General features: G+C 42.8%; 7 protein-coding genes across 7 annotated transcripts; 5 read left to right on the top strand and 2 right to left on the bottom strand.

Moving 5' to 3' along the window:
• Positions 1–593: 593 nt before the first annotated feature.
• Positions 594–2,402, top strand: Bfra_006625 (putative glycerol kinase protein; the record flags this gene model as incomplete). Its single annotated transcript, XM_037336994.1, has 2 exons — positions 594–907; positions 968–2,402. The coding sequence occupies 2 exons, from the start codon at positions 594–596 to the stop codon at positions 2,400–2,402; spliced, it is 1,749 nt and encodes a 582-aa protein (XP_037198360.1).
• A 1,151-nt stretch (positions 2,403–3,553) lies between these two features.
• On the bottom strand, positions 3,554–6,615 carry Bfra_006624 (putative cleavage and polyadenylation specifity factor protein; the record flags this gene model as incomplete). The annotated part of the gene is made up of 5 exons (XM_037336993.1): positions 3,554–4,002; positions 4,095–4,752; positions 4,811–5,942; positions 6,307–6,404; positions 6,466–6,615. 5 exons carry the CDS (start codon positions 6,613–6,615, stop codon positions 3,554–3,556), a joined length of 2,487 nt encoding a protein of 828 aa, XP_037198359.1.
• A 539-nt stretch (positions 6,616–7,154) lies between these two features.
• Positions 7,155–9,126, top strand: Bfra_006623 (putative tpa inducible protein; the record flags this gene model as incomplete). The annotated part of the gene is made up of 2 exons (XM_037336992.1): positions 7,155–8,427; positions 8,477–9,126. The coding sequence occupies 2 exons, from the start codon at positions 7,155–7,157 to the stop codon at positions 9,124–9,126; spliced, it is 1,923 nt and encodes a 640-aa protein (XP_037198358.1).
• A 2,417-nt stretch (positions 9,127–11,543) lies between these two features.
• Positions 11,544–13,610, top strand: Bfra_006622 (putative transporter protein smf2 protein; the record flags this gene model as incomplete). The annotated part of the gene is made up of 5 exons (XM_037336991.1): positions 11,544–11,836; positions 11,890–11,995; positions 12,088–12,318; positions 12,371–12,669; positions 12,719–13,610. 5 exons carry the CDS (start codon positions 11,544–11,546, stop codon positions 13,608–13,610), a joined length of 1,821 nt encoding a protein of 606 aa, XP_037198357.1.
• Positions 13,611–15,431: 1,821 nt separating this feature from the next.
• Positions 15,432–15,782, top strand: Bfra_006621 (uncharacterized protein; the record flags this gene model as incomplete). The annotated part of the gene is made up of 3 exons (XM_037336990.1): positions 15,432–15,453; positions 15,495–15,589; positions 15,690–15,782. The coding sequence occupies 3 exons, from the start codon at positions 15,432–15,434 to the stop codon at positions 15,780–15,782; spliced, it is 210 nt and encodes a 69-aa protein (XP_037198356.1).
• A 42-nt stretch (positions 15,783–15,824) lies between these two features.
• Positions 15,825–21,311, top strand: Bfra_006620 (putative sesquiterpene cyclase protein; the record flags this gene model as incomplete). The annotated part of the gene is made up of 10 exons (XM_037336989.1): positions 15,825–16,217; positions 16,326–16,581; positions 16,707–17,763; positions 17,816–18,224; positions 18,285–18,467; positions 18,797–19,452; positions 20,170–20,465; positions 20,524–20,552; positions 20,606–20,820; positions 20,918–21,311. The coding sequence occupies 10 exons, from the start codon at positions 15,825–15,827 to the stop codon at positions 21,309–21,311; spliced, it is 3,888 nt and encodes a 1,295-aa protein (XP_037198355.1).
• An 894-nt stretch (positions 21,312–22,205) lies between these two features.
• Positions 22,206–23,603, bottom strand: Bfra_006619 (uncharacterized protein; the record flags this gene model as incomplete). Its single annotated transcript, XM_037336988.1, has 1 exon — positions 22,206–23,603. The coding sequence occupies one exon, from the start codon at positions 23,601–23,603 to the stop codon at positions 22,206–22,208; it is 1,398 nt and encodes a 465-aa protein (XP_037198354.1).
• Positions 23,604–25,292: the final 1,689 nt, after the last annotated feature.

Genomic DNA, 25,292 nt, shown 5'->3' with positions numbered 1-25,292 from the left:
CCTAGAAAGAGGGGCCCCCGCTTCATCTGGTACACCAAGGAAGAACGGAACTTCCGACGAGGCGCCATCGACAATCGAAATTTTATACTAAGGATCTTTTACTAGAGTAAAAGAGAACGAATTTAATTACTTGGAACTGGAATATCCAGTTTCCACCTTTAGTTACTTGGTACGAGAATGCGAGTAACGGTGAGATATTCCTAAAAAGTGTTGGTTCAACTTGGTTGATCTTTTTCCCGGAACACCCCTTCTACCTTTCCTCCACCTAGTCCCTCCACATACGGTCTACCTCCATCAAATCCTTAACATGTCATACTAGCGACTTCTCCCCTCGCGCTTACTCCGTACTCTTCCTTCCCGCAGGACCGTATCAAAGCCTCCTTCATTCCCCACCTCCACTACTCCCCCAAACTATTATAACTCCAACATATCCCCCCTCGATTTCATCCTCATCATACAAACCAACAAACACTTCTTCTTAAGAAATCATTTCTTCGCGCTTCACTTTCATAGTACTTCCGCATCAAGCCTTGCTTTCTAATATACCCATTGTCTTATTTTTATATCGCTTCACACACAAACACTTTCCCATCATGATGATGCATCCAACACCACCGCCCTCGATACCACACAGTGATATCGATAGTTTCAAATACAGAAGAGACGCAGAGTTCAGGAACCTTGAGATTCCAAGCCCAGAGGAAGCCGAATATGTCGAACACATCGAACAAACCAAAGCACATCTGCCAGGAGACTTGACTCAAACCGAGGAGGAAGAACAAAAACATTGGTTCATTGGTAGTATTGATCAAGGCACAACTTCTACAAGATTCATTATCTTCAATGGAGAAGGGCAACCTGTTGCCATGCACCAGCATGAATTTGAAAACATGTACCCTGAGTCCGGGTAAGTTTTATTGCTCTGCCCTTTCTATCGATTCCAAAGCTAACAATAACCTTTTTGCAGATGGCATGAACATGATCCTCAAGAATTGGTTAACTCTGTGGATGAGTGTGTAGAGAAGGCAACAGAAAAATTCCTCGAATTGGGATACAAGAAGTCCGACATCAAAGCTATTGGAATTACCAATCAACGTGAAACAACTATCTGCTGGGACACAAACACTGGAGAACCATTATACAATGCCGTTGTTTGGCCTGATACCCGAACCACCGCTCTTGTGCGCGAGCTCAAGGAGTCGGATGGAGCAGATGAGATCCTTCAATTGTGTGGTCTGCCACTTTCGACCTACCCTTCCAGCGTTAAGCTTATGTGGATGTACCGAAACGTTGAAGCTATCAAGAACGCATACGATGAAGGCAGATTGTCTTTTGGAACAGTCGACTCTTGGTTGATCTACAAACTCAACGGAGGAAAGGAAGGTGGTGTTCATGTCACAGATACCACCAATGCTTCTAGAACCATGTTCATGAACCTCCACACATTACAATACGATGATAAACTCCTCAACTTCTTCCAACTCGACAGAAAAAACGTTACCCTTCCAAAAATCGTTCCGTCATCAGACAAGGAAGCTTTCGGTAAAATGGCCTACGGTGCTCTCGAAGGCACCAGAATCACTGGCTGTCTTGGAGATCAATCATCCGCTTTGGTCGGTCAATGCGGCTTCAAGCCTGGTCATGCAAAGAACACATACGGAACTGGTTGCTTCCTTCTCTACAACGTTGGTGACAAGCCAGTAGTATCAAAATATGGTCTTTTGGCTACCGTCGCATACGATTTTGGCAATGGCCGAAAACCCGTTTACGCTCTTGAGGGCAGCATTGCTGTTGCAGGTTCCGGTGTCAAGTTCTTGATGAACAACTTGGGTTTCATCGCACATTCAAGCAAGATCACTGAATTGGCAGAGACTGTTGATGACAACGGAGGTGTAGTATTCGTTACTGCTTTCTCTGGTTTATTCGCTCCATACTGGATTGATGATGCCAAGGGAACACTTTTCGGTATTACTCAACACACACAACGTGGTCACATCGCCCGTGCTACCCTTGAAGCTACTTGTTTCCAAACCAAGGCCATCCTTGATGCTATGGAGAAAGATTCCGGACACAAGTTGGAAGGACTCGCTGTTGATGGTGGCATGTCCAACTCTGACCTTTGCATGCAAACACAAGCCGATGTTCTCAACATTCCAATCAACAGACCAGTCATGCGCGAAACCACAGCTCTCGGAGCCGCAATCGCAGCGGGTTTCGCAGTCGGTATCTGGAAGGAGTTTGATGAACTCAAGGAGATGAACCGTGATGACAGAACTATCTTCGAACCAAAAATCAAGCCAGCAAAGGCTGCCCGTATGTTCAAGAAATGGGGACAAGCAGTTGAGATGAGCAAGGGATGGGTCTTGCAGAACGAGGATGAGAACGATGACGACGTTGACTAAATAGCCAATTAAAGAAGGCTAGTGAACGGGGATGGGGATGAGATGGAGATAATGGATAATTCAACTTACGAAGCGGGTAAATATGGGGCGATGAAGATAAAAAGATTTGTGGATATACCCCAGGATGATTGGTTGCTTGCATAGATGCACAGAATGTTGGGATTTGGGATTTGGGGTTGGGTGTTTTGGCGCGCGGTTGGAAACCCTTCTTGGTGGTATAAATTTTAGGCATCTTTTCTGGCGATGGATGGATAGGTTGCTTGTAGCATTAGCATATATATGATGACTTGAGCTTGAAGCTTGGTCGATTCTGGATGGGATATAGGAAGAGAAATAATGGGGAGGTTTAACGATTTTACGAATATTCAAAATAAAAATAAAACATAAAAATTTCTAAAACAAAATTCTTGATTGATTGGTTAAATTGTGATTGTGAAGTTGAATGTGCCATTTCGAACTACAAATGTATTAGAATGCGAAGATATCTCTAGACTTTACTTTTATGACGAGTGCGAGAGAGAGAAAGGAAAGTGAGATGAGAGGGGAGGAAAGGATTCTTGTGAGTAACATTTATTCTCATTAGTTCTAATAAAATCTTAATCAATTCAGTCTGCCTAAAGCTAATGCTACGCCGACTATGAGATGCAGGTATGTGTGTTATTTATACTTATATATGAACGCTGTTTCTTCGTGGAAGCAGACGATGGTTTGTTTTCAATTTGTCATGTACGAGGGAATAGATAGAACAACAAGAAGGTTAAGCATATTTAAGATATGTGTGTGATTTCTGAGTTGGGAGATTACAAGATTATGAAAGTGAAGCGAGGGGGGAGATCTGGATGCTGAGTGAGGGATATGGATGGGTAGATAGGATTTGATTGTGTGTGTGTGTGTGTGTATGTTCATCTGTTCTTTCATCTGTTGAAAGGTTCTCGGTATAGTGAGTTTTTCCATCTACTATCTACCTAGAATAGTTATCTCTCTCTCAAACATCGCATTTGTGCATTTCGTGCAAAGTTAGTGATTCTTGATCCTCATCCTCATCCTCGCTTATCTAGGTATTATACATTTCTTCTTTGTCCTTCCCTTTCCAATTTTCCATTTCCCTCAAATCAGGAGGCCCCTATCTAGCTCCTACCATATTTCTCAACTCAACCCCATAACGGCGCCGTAACCTCCACAGCCCTCTCCACCACAGCTCTCACTCTCTCCCCAAAAACCCGATTCGCACACTCAACATCTAAATCCTCCAACCATACCTTCGCCACCATCTTATCGACCTTGATCTCGATGCCCGGAACGGGAATACCGAGTTTATGAAGACGAGCGAGTTCTTTTTCTTGGGCGTACGTTTCTGAGGATTCGGGGGCTTCGAGATCCGAGGGAGAAGAGGGTTTAGTGTCGGAGGAGATGGAAGGGGAGGAGGTGGGAGATGGAATTCCGGTGGATAGACGGGGAGTGGTGATGGGGACGAGATTGTCGGCGCCGAATTGGGCTTCCAGGAACATGAAGAGGCGCTCGAGACGCTCGGTGGGGGTGAGATGCGCGTGCAAGTTGCGGGCTGGAGGGGAGTGGGAGTGGGGAGATTTGCTTGCGGATTCTAGGGGGGGGTTAGTTTTGAGAATGGGTAAGAGGTAAAATATGATTGATGAGGAGAAAAAAGGGAGTATAGAATGAAGTTGAAGAACATACGTTTAACAGCGGCCGGACTGCTTTCCACCGAATACAACACCGCCATGATGGCATCCGCAATCCCATCATTCAACATGTTGCCCTCCCATTCTAATTCTACTTCTCCATTACTTCTATACCTCACTGTAACACAGCCCATAACTAAATATGCAGTGACTGCATTCGTATTTGCAATCTCCTCGTCGGCTTCTTCGTCAGATGATCCATTCATATGCGTATCACCATTTCCATTTCCATTCCCATTTGGATGTTTTTGTTGTCCTCTACTTTCAGGCAATTCATCAATCTTTCCAAATGTTCCCTCTAGAGCCCATCGTATAAGATCAATACCCGCCGCACTGAGTGTCATACGTTGTTTACATGTAATAGTAGTAGTAGTTAATCCAGCATATTCTCTCAAATCTTCGGGAGCCATCAACGACATTTTGAAATCGTTTTGAACCAGCACACCAGTGATAATTTGGGCGGAATCAGTAGGTGGAGGATTGTTGGCGAGTTTTCCGACGACCTTGGCGGTTTTGGAAGTCATAAAAGGAATGCGTAATGGTTCGCAATTCTTGGGGGAGAAGACTTTCACTTTGGTTGTTTTGTCGGCATTGAGGGAGAGAAGTTTAGATTTTAGACGCATCATATTGTGTTGTTCGCCGTGGACGAGAATCTATGCTTGTTAAGTCTTTTTTCATTTGAATTGGATTTGCAAGGTAGAAGGAACTTACCACGACAGGAGCAGCAATTTCTTCAATGAATTCCCGGTTCTCGACGCCATCAACGTGCGCTGCAAAGGAGTATTCTTGAACACTACATCTTCTAGGTATCATGGCTTTCTCTGTTTCTCCAGGTGCTGATCTTCGTGTGAAGCCCTGTGGACCAGACATGATTGCTTGGATGTGATCTGGTTCTTGCATGATTTGCTTTGCCATAGTACCTTCGACACTGTAACCAGTAATAATAACACCGTTTTTATCACTTGGTGCCCAGCGTTCTAGTAATTGTCTACTGATACCATTCTGTAGCATACCGGGACTTGCTAAAATAACACAACCTCCAACATCGTCAAACCGATCAAGATTCTTCAATGAACGAATATATTTGAAATCCCATGGTCCTCCTCTACCCCCACTAGTTGAGTTGGCTTCGGCTTCGGCCATACGTTCTCTGAAGAGTCGTTTGATATTTTCGTTCATAGAGCCAACGTATGTTTGGTATACTAACATACATTTACGAGCCAAGTTACTAGCGTAGTAGATAGGGATCTTTTGAAATTCTGGATGTTTACCCCAATATTCATCTAGAATCAAAAGAAGTTCTTGAGCTCTACCAAGTGCAAAAACCGGCATAAGAACTCGACCCCCACGATTCAGGATACTAGTAACAGACTTCATAAGGGCCTGCTCTCGTTCTAATCGGGGAATATGTGATGCAATACCATACGTAGATTCGGTAATTAGAACATCAATCTTTACTCCTTTAGGAACCTCGGCAGAGACAAGATGTCTATCATCTTCTCGAGAATAATCTCCCGTGAAAAATATCTTGAGTCCTGCGATCTCAATAAGGAACATAGCAGCACCAAGTACATGCCCAGCTGGATATGGTGTGACCCTGATCGAAGAGATTGTATGTGTGGTATGATAATCTATAGCTTCGATTTGAGCAAATGTAGTGAGATGGTCGGCTTCAGTGTAGACTGGTTGTGAACCTCCACCTGAGGATGCTCCTCCAACCCTTACGCTGTCTATAATGAGCCATTTATAGATAGCCTTGGTTGGATGTGTCATGAAGACACGTCCTTTGAAATTGGTCTTCGCAAGGACATATGGTAATGAAGCTGCGTGGTCGACGTGAAAACTACAAATGGTCAGCTCGTATACTACTTGGCAAGGCACCAAAATACGCCAACAAAAGTAGTAGCCTATGTACAATTTGAGTCCGCAGCGATTGAGGTTATATCACAGAATCAAGACAAGCATTTGCTGTGGGATAATGATATTGTATTGATTCTCGTATACATGATAAATATGGTAGGTAGACAGGCCAATGAAATGAAACGGAATCCTGCATGTAAAGATGCATGACCCAAAATTCGACACAGAGTCCAAGCTGCCAAAGGCGCATTGTATTGAAACACCGAAACAGAACACCATATACTGACTGCCCATCCTCCAAAAGCCAACGCGCGTATGTAAAATGTAGGAAATAGAAATGCGCTTACTGGCTGATCAAAAGTAAATCGACAGTACTCAAATCAAAATCGTCATAGAAAGGTAGAGCTGCTAATCCGTCGTAACCAGCATGCATACCAGCATCAAGCTATATCGTAAAGTCAGTAAAAAGATTGCGCAACTGATGGAGAAAGACGGCTTAGGCTTACCATAACAGTTTTGCCCTTGTATTGAATTATATGACAAGATCTTCCGACCTCATTACCACCACCAAGATTCGTAAAAGTGAGTTCATCAGCTGGATCTACTGGATCTTCCACTGTAGGTGCCATAGCTGCAGCCTTACGTTTTGATGCCATCGTGAATGGATTGTGGTGTGTATTGCTCTCTTTGTCAGTCAGCTTAGTGTTAGAGTTAGTACTACTGCCTTTAAGGCAGAGAGATATTTGTTCAGCAAAGATTTTATAATCAATCAAATTACGACAGAAATAACAGTAGATCTTTTATAGATTCGTAATAAGTTGGGAAAGAACCAAGTTAATAAATCGTGTTGTGAATCAATACAATAGTGTAAAAGGGAAGGGATGGTCGTCATCAAAGAGACGCGATTTTGGCGTTCCTTGTGAAGGGAAATTTCGCACTAATTCCACACGTGACGAGATCAAAACCAGATAGCTTTCGCGATTCATTCAATGACCACAGTATTAACGCGGGAGAGAAAACAGCTTAACGGTCATCAAAACAACGAGTGAATACGGTCGCGCAAGTCTTCAAGTTGTATTGTGAAGGTTTATACTAGCGCATGGGTCGGTGTTATAAGAGGTAGCCGGGCTTTGCGCCTGGGTTGTGAAGGATACAGGAGATTAATAGAGGCAATTACAATCAAGCCGTCGACATCATGGCGCAACCACAGCAACAGCAACCGCCATACCCCATGCCTCAGAGGCCCTTCTCTCCCCCGCAGCCAGTTAATTCACCTTCAACGCAAACCCAACAACAGTTCGCGTTTCCACCCCACAAGCGACAAAGAATGTCTCCCAATCCGCCCTCTCAACCAGGTTCGCCATATGTCACATCACCATATGCTGCTTCTGGTCAGAATTCAGCTTCACCTTCGCCGCATTTCTCAACCGTGCAAATTCCTCAGGGTGCTTATACCACGCCATATTCGAATGGATCGAATGCGCAACCATCTCCTTCATTAAATCTACCGCAAACTCCGATGGCTCTTCCACCTCATGCGCAGCCAAGCCCATTGAGTTTCCCAAATCAAGTTCAGCATCATCATCAAGGAAATATGGCGTCAGCTCATTTCAACAACTTTAATTTGCAGATGCCACAACAGCACCATCCTGGCGGAGTTATGGGCCCACCTTCGAGACCGATCGATAAAAATAAGGTTGATGGTTTGGATCCGTTGGATGTTTTGGGGGGAACTGGTGTCGATCTTGCAGAGGAGGAACAATATACATTTCAGCAGTATTCATCGTCATTCAATGCTCAAGGCTCAAGGTCACACCCAGGAAATATCTCGGCAGGTCACAGTTTTACTCAATTTCCACCAGGGAATGAGGGATCTTTTTACGGCTCAGGTCCGGCTAATCAACCCGGAGAGGCACCAAATGCTAAATCACAAGAGGATTTTGAAAAGAAGGCTGCGGATAAAGCATGGCATGATGCGGCTCGCGACTTGGCAGTATCGAGGCAAAGGGAATTAAATAATCCATTTTTAAATGTTGGCCACGTTCACAAGAGAATGGAGAAGATTGCACATGATAATGGTCTTGGTTTGAATACAGATTTAAATGGAAAGATGGGAACTATGAAACTACCTGAACATTTCCCTGACACGACTGTCAAAGTGCAAACTGCGGTGGGACCAGATGGAGCCATCACTGCAACGACAGGTGCCTTCATTCCATCTGATTCATTACTTGTCGATCAACTTGCGCTTATGTCTATCTCTACCAAGCATCGACTTCGTGGATTATTAGAGGACGGACTGAAGCTAGCTATCGGTCGACAGACAAGTTCACATGCCCAAATCAGGGATGAATGGACAGATGTTGCTGTACCAGCGATAAAACCCAGTGTTGCCACCATTGTCAATGAAGGTGGTCCACGGAGTGGATGGGAGAGTGCTGTCAGCCCTCTCACCAACCCTCTCAAACGTATGTATCATATTTTTCATTATTCTGATTATGAGCTAACACACCGAAGGCCCTCTCTCAGCTGCAGGTAGATTGCCTACTCCAGTATCAGATAGTGCGAAGGCACAAACTAAGTCTTTTGCGAATGATGTTGCATTGACACTTCGAAAATGTGCTACTAAGGAGCAAGAAGCTGAAGAGGCTAGGCTACGAAGACGTAAGGCTCGTGAGTCTGGTGATGGATCTCGCTCTGGTTCAATAAATCCGGGCACACCAGGTTCTATGGCTCCAGATATTCTTGACAAGCCACCTACCAAGAAAGAAATGAAGAAGAAAGCAGAGGCAAAAACCAGTGAGGCAGCAAGTCACGCAGCAGCCAATGTGACAACTACACAATTTCTGGGTGGTGGAAAAAGTATGTTCGGAAAGAAGAAGCAATATAGTTGGATGACTGCTGGAGGATCCGGTAGTGGTACAAGCACGCCAGGTAAAATCATGACCCAAGGTCTTGGCTCTTCTGGTGCAAGCCCAGTTGCGAATCCCGGACCCGAAAAAATGACTACCGATGGAGTGCGAAGGTTAGGAACTTGGCGAGAAGATGGCGGTAAGGGACGGAATATCCAGCTCCGAGATTGGATCATGGTCCTCGAGGATGATGGCAGGGAGAAAAAGGCACTACAAAAGGCATACGCTCAGGTGGATGATGATCGGAATGCGTAAGTTCGAAAGAAGGAAAGAAAGAAATATTGGTTTCATGGATAGGGCAATTGCAGAATAATATTTTGCATGGCGTTGCATGGATCACCAGGCGTTTTTTCAGTGTCTCCTCAAAAGGGAGGATGGGCACGCTTCTTCAATCTCATTGGGGATTCTCTGAATGATTTACATACTATATGGTTGTGTGGGGGTGAGATACTTTGCATATTTCGTCTGACCATTGGGTTTGATTTGTGAATCGAGACCTTTTTGATTTGATGCAAGATATATTTTTTGATGCAATGCGATAGGCAATTAGGTAGCAATCAGTCATATACCAACCAAGTATCTAGTATCATGTTAATTTATTTTCTCGAGGGGATAGAAAGATAGCTGTGGTAATAGCACGGTCTGATTTAAGTCCCTACCTAGTATTAATATACCTATACACCTATACAACTATACCTACATTTAATTGAATCCCCAAAAAGCCTCGATAACTCGAAAGAATTACTCTGTAGTTAGGTAGGTAAATGGGTAGCTCCTGCACCTTACTTGCCCCACAGCCTAGGCTATGTGTACGTCCGGAAATAAATGTAGTAAAGGAAGACGAGATAGAAAGGAAAGCCCCCGCTTAGAAAAAAAAAAATCGAATTTCTACGATAAGGTAGAGGGAGGTAGCGGGAGATTTCCCCGCGATCAATTCAGGAGTATGATGGGTTAGTTCGTGTTATTAGTTCGCTCGTTGGTGTTTGGTCTGGTTTGGTTGCTTAGCCTCGGGTTGGGGAAGAGATGTGCCGGGCTTGGTGGGGTTCGGTTATCGTACGGTGTGTGTAGTTTTTGGTGTGTTGTGTGGTGTTTGTCCGGTTGTTTCCTTGGGTGGAGGGTAGTGGGTGGAGGTGGAGGTGAGTGGTGAAAGGGGTTTGGATGATGAGACCTAGGTGATTTATATGTGACTGATTGGGAGTTTTGCTTTTGCTTGAGAGGGGTGTTTAAAGATAGTGGGTTGCCTTTTTGGGTTGATGGATGGATGGATGGATGGATGGATGGATGGGTTAGTAGTGGGTGGTTTTAGTAGTCGGTGATTTTAGTAGTAAGTAGTAGGTGATTTTGATAGCTAGTGATGGAAATGGATGATGGGTAGATGGATGGATGAATGGATGAATCAATGGATGAATCAATGAGATCATCCTTACTACCTAGTGAGGAGTGAGAAGTAACGAGATGGTGATGAAGGTAGAAATAGCAGCGTAATAATCACCATGGTTTTTAACATGTGTGATTACCTACTTGAGATCCATTTTCATTTACATTTATGCACTTTCCCAGTCGGATCCGAGGATCTTTCTTGCATTGCATTCATGGTCTTGGATGGGATGGGATGGGATGGAATTGATATAGGTAGGTGTCTTTTTGAATGATATAGAGAGTAGAAAGAGCATAGAGATGTATCTAATATACCTGGTATGTATATATATGTATGTATATATTGTGTTCAGTGCTGTTTTTATATGAGTCCCTAGGTATGTACTAGATATCCTTCATGAGGAGTCGGATTTCCTCTACGTGTCTATTGTCATCGATAAAGTATGATACCTACCCTAATCACTTAATTTGAAGATCTTACACATCTAAATGATCGAATTGGAAGACCACGCATTGAATTAGCATGGCATAACATAACGTTCCGAAAACAAGCAATTAACAACAAAGATCGGGAAAAGTCGTAGCCCTTCTAGAATTGGGGAGGAACTCGGTATTGTCTTGTACCTTGTTGGGCCTGAATTTTCATAGGATGGAAACCAATGGGATGATTGGAAACTTGAGTTTTTATGGGGAAAAATCGTAAAGTTGTAAACATGGGCTTTTGTTATTACCTAGTAGCTTCTCTTTAGGTTGGTGGGAAAGAGGAGTGGATGGATCATGGATGCCATTCTGTCGGTATATAGATAGATGCGTACCTACATGCACTTTAGATCTTTCGTTCCCCGGATTTATTGGAGTGTCGATTTTTATTCTACATTTACTTTCATACTTACTTTGTCATCTTGAACTTTGAACTTTGTATCGATGAGTGAAAGTTTGACTTTGTGTTTTATACACCGATCTTGAAATCTTATTATTTTTCTCGGATGGGACTGAATAAAATTTGATTGTGTTGATTTGACTGATTGATTGATTGATTGATTGATTGATTTCATTGATTTCATTAATTGATCATAAATTCAATCCATTTGAGGCTGGCGTACGACAAACGCAACTCTTTACCCACAGAATACGAAACTCAAAACATACGACCAGGTGACGCATATACCTAGCGACATTTTTAACGAAGAAGGGAAAGCAGATCGCTTCTTTACCTGTACTACTATTTGACATTCGTCTCGTCAATATAGTAAAGTAACACTACATAAGACATTCAAAAGTCAAAGCGAATCATCATGAATTGTCCTTCGAGAACAGATGAGCCGTTGGAAGGCGATGGATATAATCAGAATCCAAACGCCTTGGCAAATGATCTTACCACCCGAGAAGATTTGAACGGTCGAGCAAACGGAAGAGCATTGAGGAGAAGTTTGGAGGATGAAGGCGTAGAGTCGATTCATGATCTGGTGGAGGATACTGGAGATGGGAAGGCGACGGGGAGTGTGAAGGGTGTTGGAGGGGGGGCTGGGGGGATAGGGGCGGTGGAGATGGAGGGAGAGGCGGTGGAGACGGGAAGAGTGGTCACGTGGTTGAACCTTCTGTTGAAACTCTCGATATCAGAGATCAATCGAGAAGTAGAAGGGGAGCAGGCTATGGAAGAAGTTGTCTCCATGTCTCGAAAGAACAACTCGTGAAAATGAAGCAAGTCATGGTCAAATTTGCAAAATTCGTGGGTCCGGGCTTCATGGTACGTAATTTGCCACCTCTCCACCAATGTCAAAATTGAAATCACAATGTCAAAGATTGGACTTCATTTATATTAATAATGGATGTTTATAGGTGGCGGTGGCATATATTGATCCGGGAAATTATGCGACAGATGTTGCTGCAGGTGCAACTTATCGATTCAAGTTGTTGTTTATTGTGTTGATGTCAAATGTCTTTGCCATCTTTTTGCAAAGTCTTTGCATCAAGTTGGGTACTGTTAGTGGATTGAATTTGGCGGAGGCTTGTAGAGCTTTCTTGCCAAAATGGATGAATTATGCCTTGTACATCTTGGCTGAGGGTGCAGTATGAGCTTTTCTCTCCTTTTTCCTTTTACATCTTGACTGACCAATGATAGATTATCGCTACAGATATTGCAGAGGTGATTGGTACAGCTATTGCTATCAATCTTTTAATACCTCAAATACCCTTGGTTGCTGGTTGTGCTTTGTCGATCCTTGATGTTTTGATTCTTCTTGTATTTTATCCTGGAAATGGTGAAATGAGGAGATTGAGATATTTTGAAATATTTGTGGCGGCATTGGTGTTGGGTGTTGTTGTTTGCTTTTGCATTCAATTGTCACTTATCAAAGATACTCCGGTAGGAGAAGTTTTCAAGGGATACTTGCCGTCCAAAGCAATTGTAGAACAAAAGGGGTAAGTACTTGTCATTCCACTTATTTAAACTCCTACTAACGCACGTTAGACTTTACCAAGCATGTGGTATTTTAGGAGCAACTGTCATGCCCCACAGTCTCTATCTAGGAAGTGGCATTGTCCAACCACGACTCCTCGCTTATGACAAGGACAATAATATTGTCAAAAAAGATTTCGATCTAGGTACCAAGGAACCATACTACCCCTCTCTTCCCGCCATCAAATTCTGTCTCAAATACTCCTACGCCGAGCTAGCAATTTGTCTCTTCACTTTCGCCCTCTTTGTCAATTCCGCGATTCTCATCGTAGCTGGATCAGCCCTCTACAATAACCCTGCTGCTCCAGAGGCTGATCTTTTCGGTATTTATGATTTACTCGTGTCGAGTATTTCGAAAGGTGCTGGAACCATTTTTGCTCTGGCTCTATTATTATCGGGCACGAGTGCTGGCATTGTTTGTACCATCGCCGGACAAATGGTTTCAGAAGGTGCATTAAACTGGACTATCAGACCTTGGTTACGACGTCTTGTAACAAGAAGTCTTAGTATCACACCTAGTATTATCATTGCCGGAGCTGTTGGCCGTGAAGGTCTATCAACTGCTTTGAACGCTAGTCAAGTAGCTCTTAGTATTGTTCTTCCATTTGTTACCGCACCGCTTATCTATTTCACTTGTCGTAATAAGTATATGACGGTGAGATGTCAGGGGAGGCCAATTGCTTTCGTAAATGATGATGAGAATGGAAGGGGAAATGCGGATGCGGCCATGGAGAGTGAAAGTGTGTATGAGCATGAAGGCGCGGGTTTGGGGGCTGAAATGGGCGAAGGAACAAAAATGAGAAATCATTGGATTACGGCAGCTGTGGCGGGAGTTATTTGGACAATTATGGCGGCGATGAATGTGGCTAATCTGGTTTTGCTTGGGAAGGGTGATGGGGTGTGAGATATTCTTGGGGTAAGGATTTGTGAGGGAGGGGGAGGGAGGAGAAAATGGTAGTTTGTGGTTGAGTGGGGTGAAGAATGGTTTTATGAGATTTCAGGGAAGAAAATGAAGTGGAATATGCTAGTTGGATGGACGGCTGCATGGATGATGATGATGATGAAGAAGAAGAAGAAGAAGAAGGACAGAAAAGTGCAAAGACATATTGCTACCTACTTCATTTGGAGTAATGGCATCATCGCTGCAGTATATACATACGCAAATAGTTAGCTATCTATATCTGGAAAATGTGCTTGAATACCAATATGAAGTTGTCATAGACCCTTGGCCTTTGAAAGTTTGAAGTGTTGAGGGGTTTTGATGTGTGTTGTGTGTTGCGTGTTGTATTCAGTATATATACTCTACGAGATTGGTGGCTCGGGAGGGAGATTAAGGGGAAGAAGAGAAAGAGGTTTGAATGGTTGGTTAGTAAGCGGTGCATGGTGCTTTTGAGATTGAGATTGAGATTGAGACTGAGTTGATGGAAGATATCTATTCTTACTCTTTCCTAGTCTTACATATACATGAATGGATGAATGAACAATTGGGTATAAGAATATGGATTGGGTTTCGTGGGTGATGCTTCGAATGCTTTTGGTAGTTTATAGTTTTGTAGGTTTGAGGATTTTTAGATTCGAGTTCAATATTCGGGGAAGAAGATGTATGCTATTATCAAGACCGCCTCAATCTGAGTTCAGATATGCGATGGGGAGTTGGGATCGGTGTTAGATGATTGTGAGTTATGGGAGTGGTAATTTAAATGTACACAGAACGGTTGGAATATGGATTGTATTCTATTGTTCTTGGAGACTTGGGTAGAAACCTCCCAGTATCTGGCTGACCGAGAACGAAAATAAGGACACATCACAAAATACTATCTCATTTTCACAATTCGTCATCAAGCTAGGTTGTTGTTTATTCTTGATTGCAAGGTGATTTCGAATATTGAAAAGCTTAGAGTTTATAATATTGCTCCGATTCAAGTTGTAATAATATTCTTATACATCGTCGTATTAGTTTAAACTAATAGTGTTTTTCCAGAGTCCCGTCATAGATCGAAAAAGCCGAACATGAAATTATACACCTTGACCAAAATTCAATGTTAAAACAATATGACAATATTATTTGACCAACTTCTACTGTACTGACGATGTTCAACAAATGACATTAATCTTTCTTATTATTTCCCCAACATTTTTGTTTCAATCTTGCGGTTTTTTTCTGACTGTCGCGCAAGAGTCTTGATGTTGTTGGTTCTTTAGGGTGCCTTAGGGTGTGTGATTATTAGCGCTTAATAATTAATTATCATGTGAGCTGAATGGTGATCTGGGTCTTGTTTCCTACTTCTATTGTGCATCAGTGGACGCGATTCGTTAGAGCGAGACGTCAAAATATCATTCTCTTTTAGAATTATGTACCAAATCCGTTCATCGTTCTATGAAGCAAGATCTATATGCTTTCGAATAAAGATGTTCTTGAAGGGTTCTTAATTTAAGTTGATTTGGTGTTCTGATGCTTTTCGTCCTGACAAGGCGCGACCGATTTGGTTAACAACCACAATGGGGGAGGATAATTTGATATTGAGAAATGACGTGGCGTCGTGGATTTGAGAGGGAATCTCATGCAGAATTGGCCGAATCACAGGTTTTGAGGCTGCACCAGTAAGCTAGCATATATCTACTAGGTATGTATGCACCCCGCTTGCCCAAATATTGTGTTAACCATCCGTCAGCACTCTGAATCAACATCATTCAAAACAACTTCAAGATCCGTCGAAGTAGCTCAATGACCTGCATGAACTTTGGCCGTCCAAATCAGCTTTCAACTCGAAAAGCAGCTTCATTATAGATTTCAAAGGCCGATTCTTCAAGGGCCTGCGGAGAGGAACAGGGAAAAAACAAACCAATGATTCGATTGGCAATGGCGAGCCTGCTCCAAAGGTAGTATGCAGTGTTCTATCGACACAGTCTTGCTGTACTAATCTGGTCTCTAGGAAACCCCCAAACGAACCATCGCTAGGTTGATATCCACAATACTAGATAGTACACCACAGCCTTTGTATCGTTTTGCTCTACAATCCACAACGCCCACTCCAATCACCCAGACGCCGACCTCAAAATCTGGGGAAACACTTGAAGTCGGGCGTACACGTCCTTATTGAAGAATAGTCCCGATCTGATGGAAACATACGAATCATTGCTTCTCGATACTAATCCTAATACTTTAGAAAAACAAGAACAAGTGGCGACCATAGTTCAAAAGAAACAGGAAATTTTGGAATCAAAGCAATGGAGCATCAAGATCTCCGGAAAGTCACTCAAAGTCAAGGATCAGGTAAAAAGAATTATGGAGGCTTTTAAGAAGGTCAAAGAATTCGGGGCAGCTCTTGCGAGTATTGATCCAATACATGCCGGTTTTCCTTGGGATGGTGTATCCCTTTTGCTTAGTGTAATCCGGCAGTTTATCAACATTTATGACAGCAAATTTCATCTTCGGTGCTGCATTCTAAGCTTGCAGCATGCAGGACCTGAGCTTTCAGGTGTTTATGTTACAAATACGGATATATTTATGGTATTTCAGATACTCATAAGAAGCGAAGTTGCATCTTACATACTAACCAAGAAGAATTTCTTTCAGTTTACTTCGATTGTTTGATTGGTTACTGACGATAGAATTAAGCTTGCTTCAAATGATTTCGAACAAAATGAAGCACTTCTCGAGGGACTAGAAAAGCTATCAGATATCATAGCTCGATACACCGAAGTAGAGAGTGTTTATTTGAACACTGCCGTCGCAGGAGATCTCGATATACAACTTGAATTGAGGGTCATCAAGCTTTATACTTGTATTCTCAAGTTTCAAGCGACAGCAGCATGCTACCTTTCTTATTCTACGCTTGAAAGGTTAATGCGCAATTTACCCAAGTTGGATGATTGTGAGTTCAACCCACCTCTTGAAGAAGAAAAAAGGTATCAGCCCTTTGGAGATCTAGCAAAGTCGTTATGGATGTGTGTTTACATTTCATACCAGATTCAATCTGCTAACTGCTTTGATCACCAGGGAGTAAACTTTTGACCGAAGTCACTTCGGAAGACGAAAATTGCTACAGATGGGGCAGTCTCCAGGATTCGAGAGTATTACGAAAGTTGTATGAGCATATAAATCCTCTCGTCTCCATTCAACCCTTGACAATACTTCCCTCTTACTTCGAGGTTCCTACAGGTCGCAAGATCCCTCATTTGATAGGCCGAGGAGAGATGTCAGCAAGGATTGACTCTGCGCATTCGAGAAGCTCTTCTTCAAAGGCAGGGATCGTTGTTTTGCGCGGCCTAGGAGGACAAGGCAAGACACAAATCGCGCTCGAATACTGCCATATCTCGAGAAACAAATTCAAGGCCGTGTTCTGGGTCGATGCGAGCTCTGAGAGTTCGGTTATCCGGAGTTTTGAAACAATCTATGCTAGGATCAAGGGGCCTGGAAATGACTGTGGTAGTGGTGACACGAAACTAGATTTCGTCAAAAATGCCATTCGCACGTGGAATTTCAGGTGGCTAATTACTTTTGACAATTACGATACGCCTGATACATTGTCTCTTGAAGACTACATACCGCACAGTGTCCACGGATCAGTTTTGGTGACTACACGGCACAAGGATGTCGACGCGCTAGTGGAAGACACCGCCGCAGCCATTGAGCTGTTGGGTCTGCCCGACAAAGAAGCTCTGCAGCTCTTGTATCAACAGAGCGGCACAGAAGAAAATGAAGCCAACAAAATAAATGGACTGAATATTGTGAAGAGGCTTGGATATCATGCGTTCGCTGTTACTCAAGCTGCGACATATATCAAAAATTTGAAGCTTGATTTTTCAAGCTTTGTATCTCATTACTCTCGACGCCGGGAAGAAATTTTGAAGTACAAAATCCCTATGAACAAATATACCAAGCTTTTGAGCGAATTCGAAAAAGAAACGGCCTTCAATGTGTTTACCACCTGGGAGCTGTCCTTTGACGAACTCAAAGCTCAACATGATTCGACAGATCTCGACCAACTCCTGACAATTCTCGCATTCTTTGACCCTCTTGATATCTCCGAGGAGCTTTTCTCTACATATATGAGGTCATGAGCCCCCCTGGAGTTATAAATATCCAGGTTTTGCCTTCTGCCAGAGAGAAGCGGGTGTATGGGATAGAGATGCATTTGCCGATGCATTGCAAATTTTAGAGAGCCTGTCTCTCATACAAAGCTTTTATGCTTCTACCAATGGCGAATACCATATATCTCTTCATCCTCTGGTAAAGGATTGGATTCGCCTTCGAACCGAAGACACACTTTGTGAAGAGTACACCGTCTTGGTAGCTGAAATGATTGCTGGTCAGGTGATGATAAATTTCCCGGTTATGGATTTCTTTCACGCCAATGCACATGAAGAGAACATCGGATATGTTACTACACCAAATGCCGTTGAAGGTTCCTATGATGAGTTCTCGAACAAGCGATCTATGTATGAAAGTTTTTATTCAAGTGAATGGTTAATGTGCACAGGTCTTGATTTCATGGGTTATTATGAGAAAGCCAAAGTCATATGTAGACGCTTGTTTGAGCGACAAAAGAACTTCCACTGGGAAGACACTTAACAGAGTTCGTTGGCTTTCAAGGAGAAAATGCAAGATATGTTGAGCAGGCGAGGTATGAAAGAAGAAGCACTGTCAACCAGTACACAGCTTTATAAATTACACTCGAGAATGTATGGAGAAGAACATGAGCAAACACTTCAAAGTAAGGGCATACTTAGCCGACGGCTTAAAGAAATTGGCGAACGTGTAAGTTACTGTTTTTAAATGTTGATCTGTAACAAGATGTGGCGTGTGTAGCAACAGCGCTAGAACTAGATTTTCATATTCCATGCTTCAATTCTCTCAAAGTATCAGACTATTTTCTCCTGCAAATCAAGATGAAAACCAGCTAAACATTTACGATTATAGGGAAAAGCTCTGAGGCTACAGCGTGAAATTCTTGACTACAACAAAGAGAATAAGGGAGATGGTGATCCCATACTCTTGAATCTCTGTTTGAAGTGGCGAAAACACTCATGGAACTCGGCATCACTGATAGAGCAGAACAGTTGTATCGGACGCTGATTGACCTGCAGGTGAAACTCTCAGGAGAAGCCCATGCTACGACTTTGAAAAGCAAGATTAAGTTAGCAGAACTTTTGGAAAAAACGACCCAGACGGAAGAAGCAAATAAGCTCTGTACAGAAATCTTAAGTTTCATGAACAGCTGGACTATTCTCAACGGCGACCCCATCGAATTGACATTCGACCTGGAATCCACACTTCGAAATCTCCATAGATGTGACGATTGTCTGGCTTTGATTCGATATAAATTGAAGCTGGTAGAGCAATACCATAGCAGGGATCCTTTCCGCCTCATTTTTGCAACGCTTCCGGTTGCCACAGCTTTTCAGAACTTGAATAGATTCGATGAGGCTGAACAAGTTTTCAAAAGACTTTGGCTGCTGTGTGCACAACTTCTGAAGAGCGATCATCGGACTCTACTCGGTGTACAGCTAGAATATGCCAAGATGTTGAGGTATCTTGGAAAAAGGGAGAAAGCAGAGGAACTGGCCAGAGATGCACTGCAAAGGTTGAAAGAATCGCGTGGGGAGGAAAGCATAGAGTTTCGGAAGTTGAACGAGGCCTCGAGCTTGAGCTGGCTACACCAAACTAGTGAAATTTTACAAGACTTGGATGCTTATTATGAGCAGGTTCTTAGGAGCACCGATGATGCTACGGATGAGGAGAGGTATGCGGCGTGGAGAGCCTGGAACGTGAAGGTGGGCGAAGAAGTGGTAAATTGATTGAATGTGGAGAGTTATGGGATTATTGAGGGGTCTGATCATGGATCGGGATCGGGATCGGAAGAGGAAGAGGAAGGGGAAGACGAAGACGAAGAGGTGTGATATGTGGCGTGAAGAGCTTGGAGGGTGAAGTGCCTGGGTGAGGAGATGGTGAGAAGATTTAACATGAGAAATGCTGGGATTAGTGAAGGGTCGGGACACGGATCCGAATCGGTATCGGTAGAGCAAGATGAAATAGACTACGTGTTAGGTAAGATTTGTGATATACTCCAAAGAGAATAGAAGGAGGCGAAGGGACACCGACTACATAGGATGTTGATGCCTAAGGCATCCACGTAACCACGCCACGAACTTGTGATAATAGCACTATGATTTATACTATTATAGTATTATTTGAACCAACCTATTCACTCGTTGCATACTAATAATTGATCTATTTGCTTGTCGTGGCTCTGCGTTGCATTGCATTATCCCACATTGTCGGTCATCGCTTTTCTGGCAATCGCTAATCTGTTCTTCCTGCACGGCTGAGAAATCCCTGGTTCTACCACTAATCACAGCCAAGGAAGGACAAATAAAAGTAGGGCCATCACCCTATCTTAATTTTCAGAACTGGTAGTCTCACGACACGTTTGACTTCACAAACCTCTTGGCATGCGCAGCTCCAACATGCAAGTCATGGATATTTATTCTACATGCCAAGTTATTGATGCCAAAAAAGTTCCCGGCTTTTTCTCTCGCTATCCCGCTGCTATAAGTGTGGGTGCTACGGATGTTGAATGTGCTCTGTCGGCGGTTGCTCAAGAGGCTTCCCGGCCTGGCTCGAGAGAGAGACGTCGCGCGCTCATCCGGCACTCCAATGCCCATGGAGATCCATTCTCGATATGTCATTGCTCTGCCGAAGTCGAAAGACTGGTTTTGCTTGCTAGTATAATCGAGGTGATGTGGATACATGATGGTACGTTACACCTGATTATGAATAAACATAGATAGAAAAAATCCTAATAGTTCACAAGATGTAACAGAAGAACTAGATCATGGCGCGGTAAGCTGAGATTGTATATTGGGCAGTGAGATCGTTCACTGAAGGGTACGTAGGCATGTAGAGAACATAGTGCGCTTGCCGAAGTACTGAAAATCGACGTGCAGCCTTCAGATTTCACTTCAAAGAACGTGCGACAAAGCGCACTAGCGACTGTATTGCGCAAAGCAATCGATTTAGATCCAGACAAGGCGCCCAGAATGATCGAAACCCTGCAGGATTATCTTGCGAATTTCGATATTCGAGATGACGACTTTGATCGAATGGAGGAGTATATGCCTTATAGAGTCGCAAACTGCGGCTATTGGCAAGTACTCGAGAATCGAGACCTTTACAAGAATATCTGCTAATACTGCAGGTTGGCGCAGGATATCATCTTACTTCATTCGCTGGGGAATGGGAATTGCGCTTAATGACGCTGATTATGAGTCAATAAAGCAATATGACTTTACAATGGGAAACATACTTGGCCTCACAAATGACTATTTCAGCTGGAATGTTGAGAAAAACCAGACTACGGATCGGATCAGGAACGGAGTGAGTGTACTAATCAAACAGCATAATATATCACCTGATGCTGCGAAATCATTGCTTCTCGGGTTGATAGTCGAGGAAGAAAGCAAAGCTGCCAGACTCAAGGAAGAGCGCTTGAAGCGAGCGATTTCTCATGAGCTCTCTATGTATTTTGAGGCTATTGAGCTCTATGTTGGTGGAAGTTGCTTTTGGCATGCGACGGCGCCTCGTTATCGCGTTTTTGAATGAGGATTCAAATGTTTTGGCGGAACTCTCTTGCTCACAAGGGTGGATATGAGCGATACCAGATTATCTTCTTTTCCATTTTGATGTAGTCGTATCATAACCTTTTGAACTCTGAGCAAGTGCTTGGCGATACACTCCCGGACCCAAATTATTTCATCGTGATTTTCCCCTGGCGTAGACTAGTCTCTGCTTCGCGTTACAGTTATCAATCACGCTTCTAAGGCCTCGACCGGTCTTATTGATGCACGACTTAGGCTCATGCAGATATGTATACATATTAAGATCATAAAGACACCCTGTGAAAACACTAAAGGATCTGATTGTTCCTGCTCAGACAGAATGATAATTCTCAGTCTATAAAGTTGTATGTACAGTGCATAGAGCTTATTATTTCAAAGTTCTTTTTTTCAACGCCTAGTTATCGGAAATCAATTATAGGTTAAAAAGGCCTCTTAAATATTACTCAAGTCATCATCATTCTCTCTCTAAGTTCTATAAACAAAGAGAGGGTCATTTCGCGCAGAGGGCAGTAAACGAGTTTTTCGATTGTGTAGTCAAGCTCAAGTTTGCTTGAAAGATAGTCATAATCCTCGCTAGATGTAAGTTAAAACACCCCATCCTAAACACTCCCTCATTTCCCACACCCCAATTAAGCGATCTTCTGGACTATTAGAATCATTAATTAGTTGAATATCAAATGACTACTCAATTTGAATGTAATGCAAAGAGGGTGAGATTTATTGGCTTCTTCTTTACCTTCCCCTGCAACTCTAGCTTTTCCAACTTCTAATGGAGCTTCTCTAATCTTTCTAATTGCGCAGGTCTATGGCCCGAGCACCAGTATAGGTTGTAACTCTCACGTTCTATGCCCTCTTCCACTTCCCAACAGATAATGTATTAGATATGTGGAAAGAATTCCACCCAATTTAAAGTCTTGTAGATATCGGGATCCTGACCACGGAAAGCAATTATGTCTTCCACCAGAAGAAATCCCCGTGCGATAATGTATGCAGCACCACAAAACAGAGCTGGTAAGAGCACCCTTAACTGCATTGTTAATGATGGATCTTGATTCGGAGAAATATTCGAGAATTTGAGAACAAGTTGGTCTTTTCGTCCCTTTAATCTTTCGAAAAATGGCTTTTTCGGAGAAAGCTTGGGATCGTAAAGTGCAGTGCTCGATTTTCTGCTCGCGAATCGATCGCATGCTCTATTTTTCATATCTGGGAAATATTTGAGTAATATTCTGTGATATGTTTCACCAAATATGACAACAGCTGACAGTATTGACGAGCATACCCTCCATGCTTGCTTTTCGAAGATGGTGGGAAAGACTGAATTCCAAGCGATGAAATTAGTTCCCCATGACAAGATTCCAAAGAAAGCAATTATTGCTATACCGGTAATGGATGTAGCTGGAAAAATATCATCACGCCGCCACTTGATAGGTCGTACTTGATCTTTGTTCATCATGAACATTGCAGATAGTATGTTCAAACAATATCGCCAAGCAACCTCGTAATATGATCGCTCGGCTTTCAAGAAATCAAGCGGTGTATCGTACCAATCTATATGTTCTTGACCTGCTCCCGCGTGTATTTCTGATATTGTAAAACTGACAATGATGATTCTCCGTGTTTCGACATCGGCAGGCTTGTCGAACCAGAATATGAAAACGCCAATCGTCGTGATTATGAACCCGACTGTTGTAAGCTCCAACGTTGTGATAGCAAGATGCTGCAATTTTCGAGCGATACAATTCATTAGGAACCACAGTACTTGTACTATGGTAGAGACTCGCAACAGTATCCCCTGTTTATTTCTGTCGTCAATTTCGTTTTTATCGAGAAGAAACTGAGTTGAAATAACGGGCTCCTTAATCCATTCTTTGTCGATTAAATAAAGAATTTCGTTCGCATCCAACGGCCAAGTGACTCCATCTCCTGTTTGTATAACGAAACCTCCCATATCAGCATAGAATGAATGTCTCATTGACCAATTCTCAATCCCTCGTTCCTTGAATTTACGACAAGACTTGCTTGCTGACTCCCATTGTCCGATAGTAAGTAGCAGTAAAAAATCGGGTCCGAGAATACACAATCCTGCCAACTTGAGTTTCCGGTAGATTTTAGCCCATGTACTTTCTCCATAGGGACCAATATTGACACATAAGACCGACCAAATGCAGATGAAAATGGTAAAAGTGCAGGAGATTACTATATCCATTGTGCCCCTGTAATCAGGAGAGTCTGTCCAGCCTTGCAGCGGAGTAGCTTGAACAGTACCGTTCGACATATGCGATATTTATGGCGAGGCAGGGAAGATAGAGCAGGCCAGAAGAAGAAAAAGGTAGTGGAAAAAGCAGAGGAGAAAACAGAGAAAGAAAGAGGAGCAGCAAGAGAATAGAAAGGCTACAATTAATCCAAAACCCTTGAGAGTAGCATGCAGCAGCACTGAGAAGGCTGTCTTTCCCGGGTCAGACCCTGGTGACCAATGTGATAGGCTGGAGGAAGATTTGTGTTAGATATCTGCTACAACATTACTTCCAAATACAATTGATTGGTTAAGGTATGTACTCAGCTAGCCCTGTCAGCCCAATCATTTGACTAGGAATCATTAAGAATTAATCACTCTTAAACCGCATACATGGAAACGTTAGTCATAGTAAATAACTGGGTTTCATTCGATAGTCACACTGTATATATACATCTGGCCGAAAAAAGTGAGGATTGAAGGGTTGGAGACTGCCCCCAATAGAAACCAATGGCTTCTATCTACTGGAAATATCTATATTTCCGGCCTCTAATTTTAACTCATCCAAGTTAAGGTGCTTGAAGTGTGGCAGCCCTGGCAGGGTTACATGAATAGACTTCCTATTCTATACCACAGTCCCCACCAAGCCGACTAGTGAGTGCATGGACTGACGGGACACTTTTCAACTTTTGGAATTCGCAAAAAATTCGTTCTTTGATCGCTTGATATCAGAATTTATTTTTCATCTGTTCGAGTAGTAAAAAGCCATTGCATTAGATTTCAAAGTATCTGAACTCATACTTCAGAAGATATCAGAAACTCAGTATTCGCAGTAACCCACCAAATTGAATATTGGCACAGGGGGGAAGCGAGTGGCGGCTCCATGTCGTACGCGTTCCGGTGCGGTCCCCACCAGTCAGCACCAGCCCGTGCCCACCCTAATGAACCAACTGTTGGGTATCCATTTTAGCGTATTAAGACTATACCTAACACAACCACCGTTCCCTACAGAGAGCTCATTTCTTTAACATAATTCAATCTCTTAATCGTTCATCAGTATGTTCAATACTGAAGCAAGTATCATAATATTTAGATAATTTGATGACAGATAGCTCATAAACTGGTGCGTGGCTTGGTAGGAATGCCTGCTATTTCACTTCAACGTCCTGCTTTCGCTATTCTCCAATCCAACCCCATTCTCCTTCGGGGGTTTCTCTATTAACCACTATGTAGGTAATTGATACCATTTCGGCATTTCTATTCCTTTACCTTTGCTATAGTGTTTATAAAGTGTTTTCTGAACGCCGAAAGCTAAAACCAATAGATATGGGATATATGCTAATACGAAGAAGAACTGAACCATCGTTTATATAAATGTAGAGTGAACAAACTTTGTATCTAACGCGCTGTCATCCTCTTTACTTAATCACGCGTCGAGGCTCCTCTTTATGAATTGTATCGATAACATTCAAGCCACTCGGAGCAAATTATTACTTACGAGCTGCAAAATTATTTTGTTTAGATCGGGAATGTAAAGTTAGAATAAGAAACAAACCTCAATATGGATGAGGAGTTGACATTGATCGCTGGTGACCCAGATTATATGCCTCAACATCATGTCCGTCTTTCGTGGTGCTATTTATAGTTGGTCAACTTGGTCATTCCAAAACGTTGCGATGTCGAATATATACTTCAAAACAGGAGGGAGCGAGATGTGAGAAATAAAAAGTA

The sequence above is a fragment of the Botrytis fragariae genome, assembly GCF_013461495.1.
Source record: "Botrytis fragariae strain BVB16 chromosome Unknown tig00000000, whole genome shotgun sequence".
Lineage (NCBI taxonomy): Eukaryota > Fungi > Ascomycota > Leotiomycetes > Helotiales > Sclerotiniaceae > Botrytis > Botrytis fragariae.
Note: the sequence above shows the minus strand (reverse complement) of the source record. Positions and strands in the feature narration are given on the sequence as shown.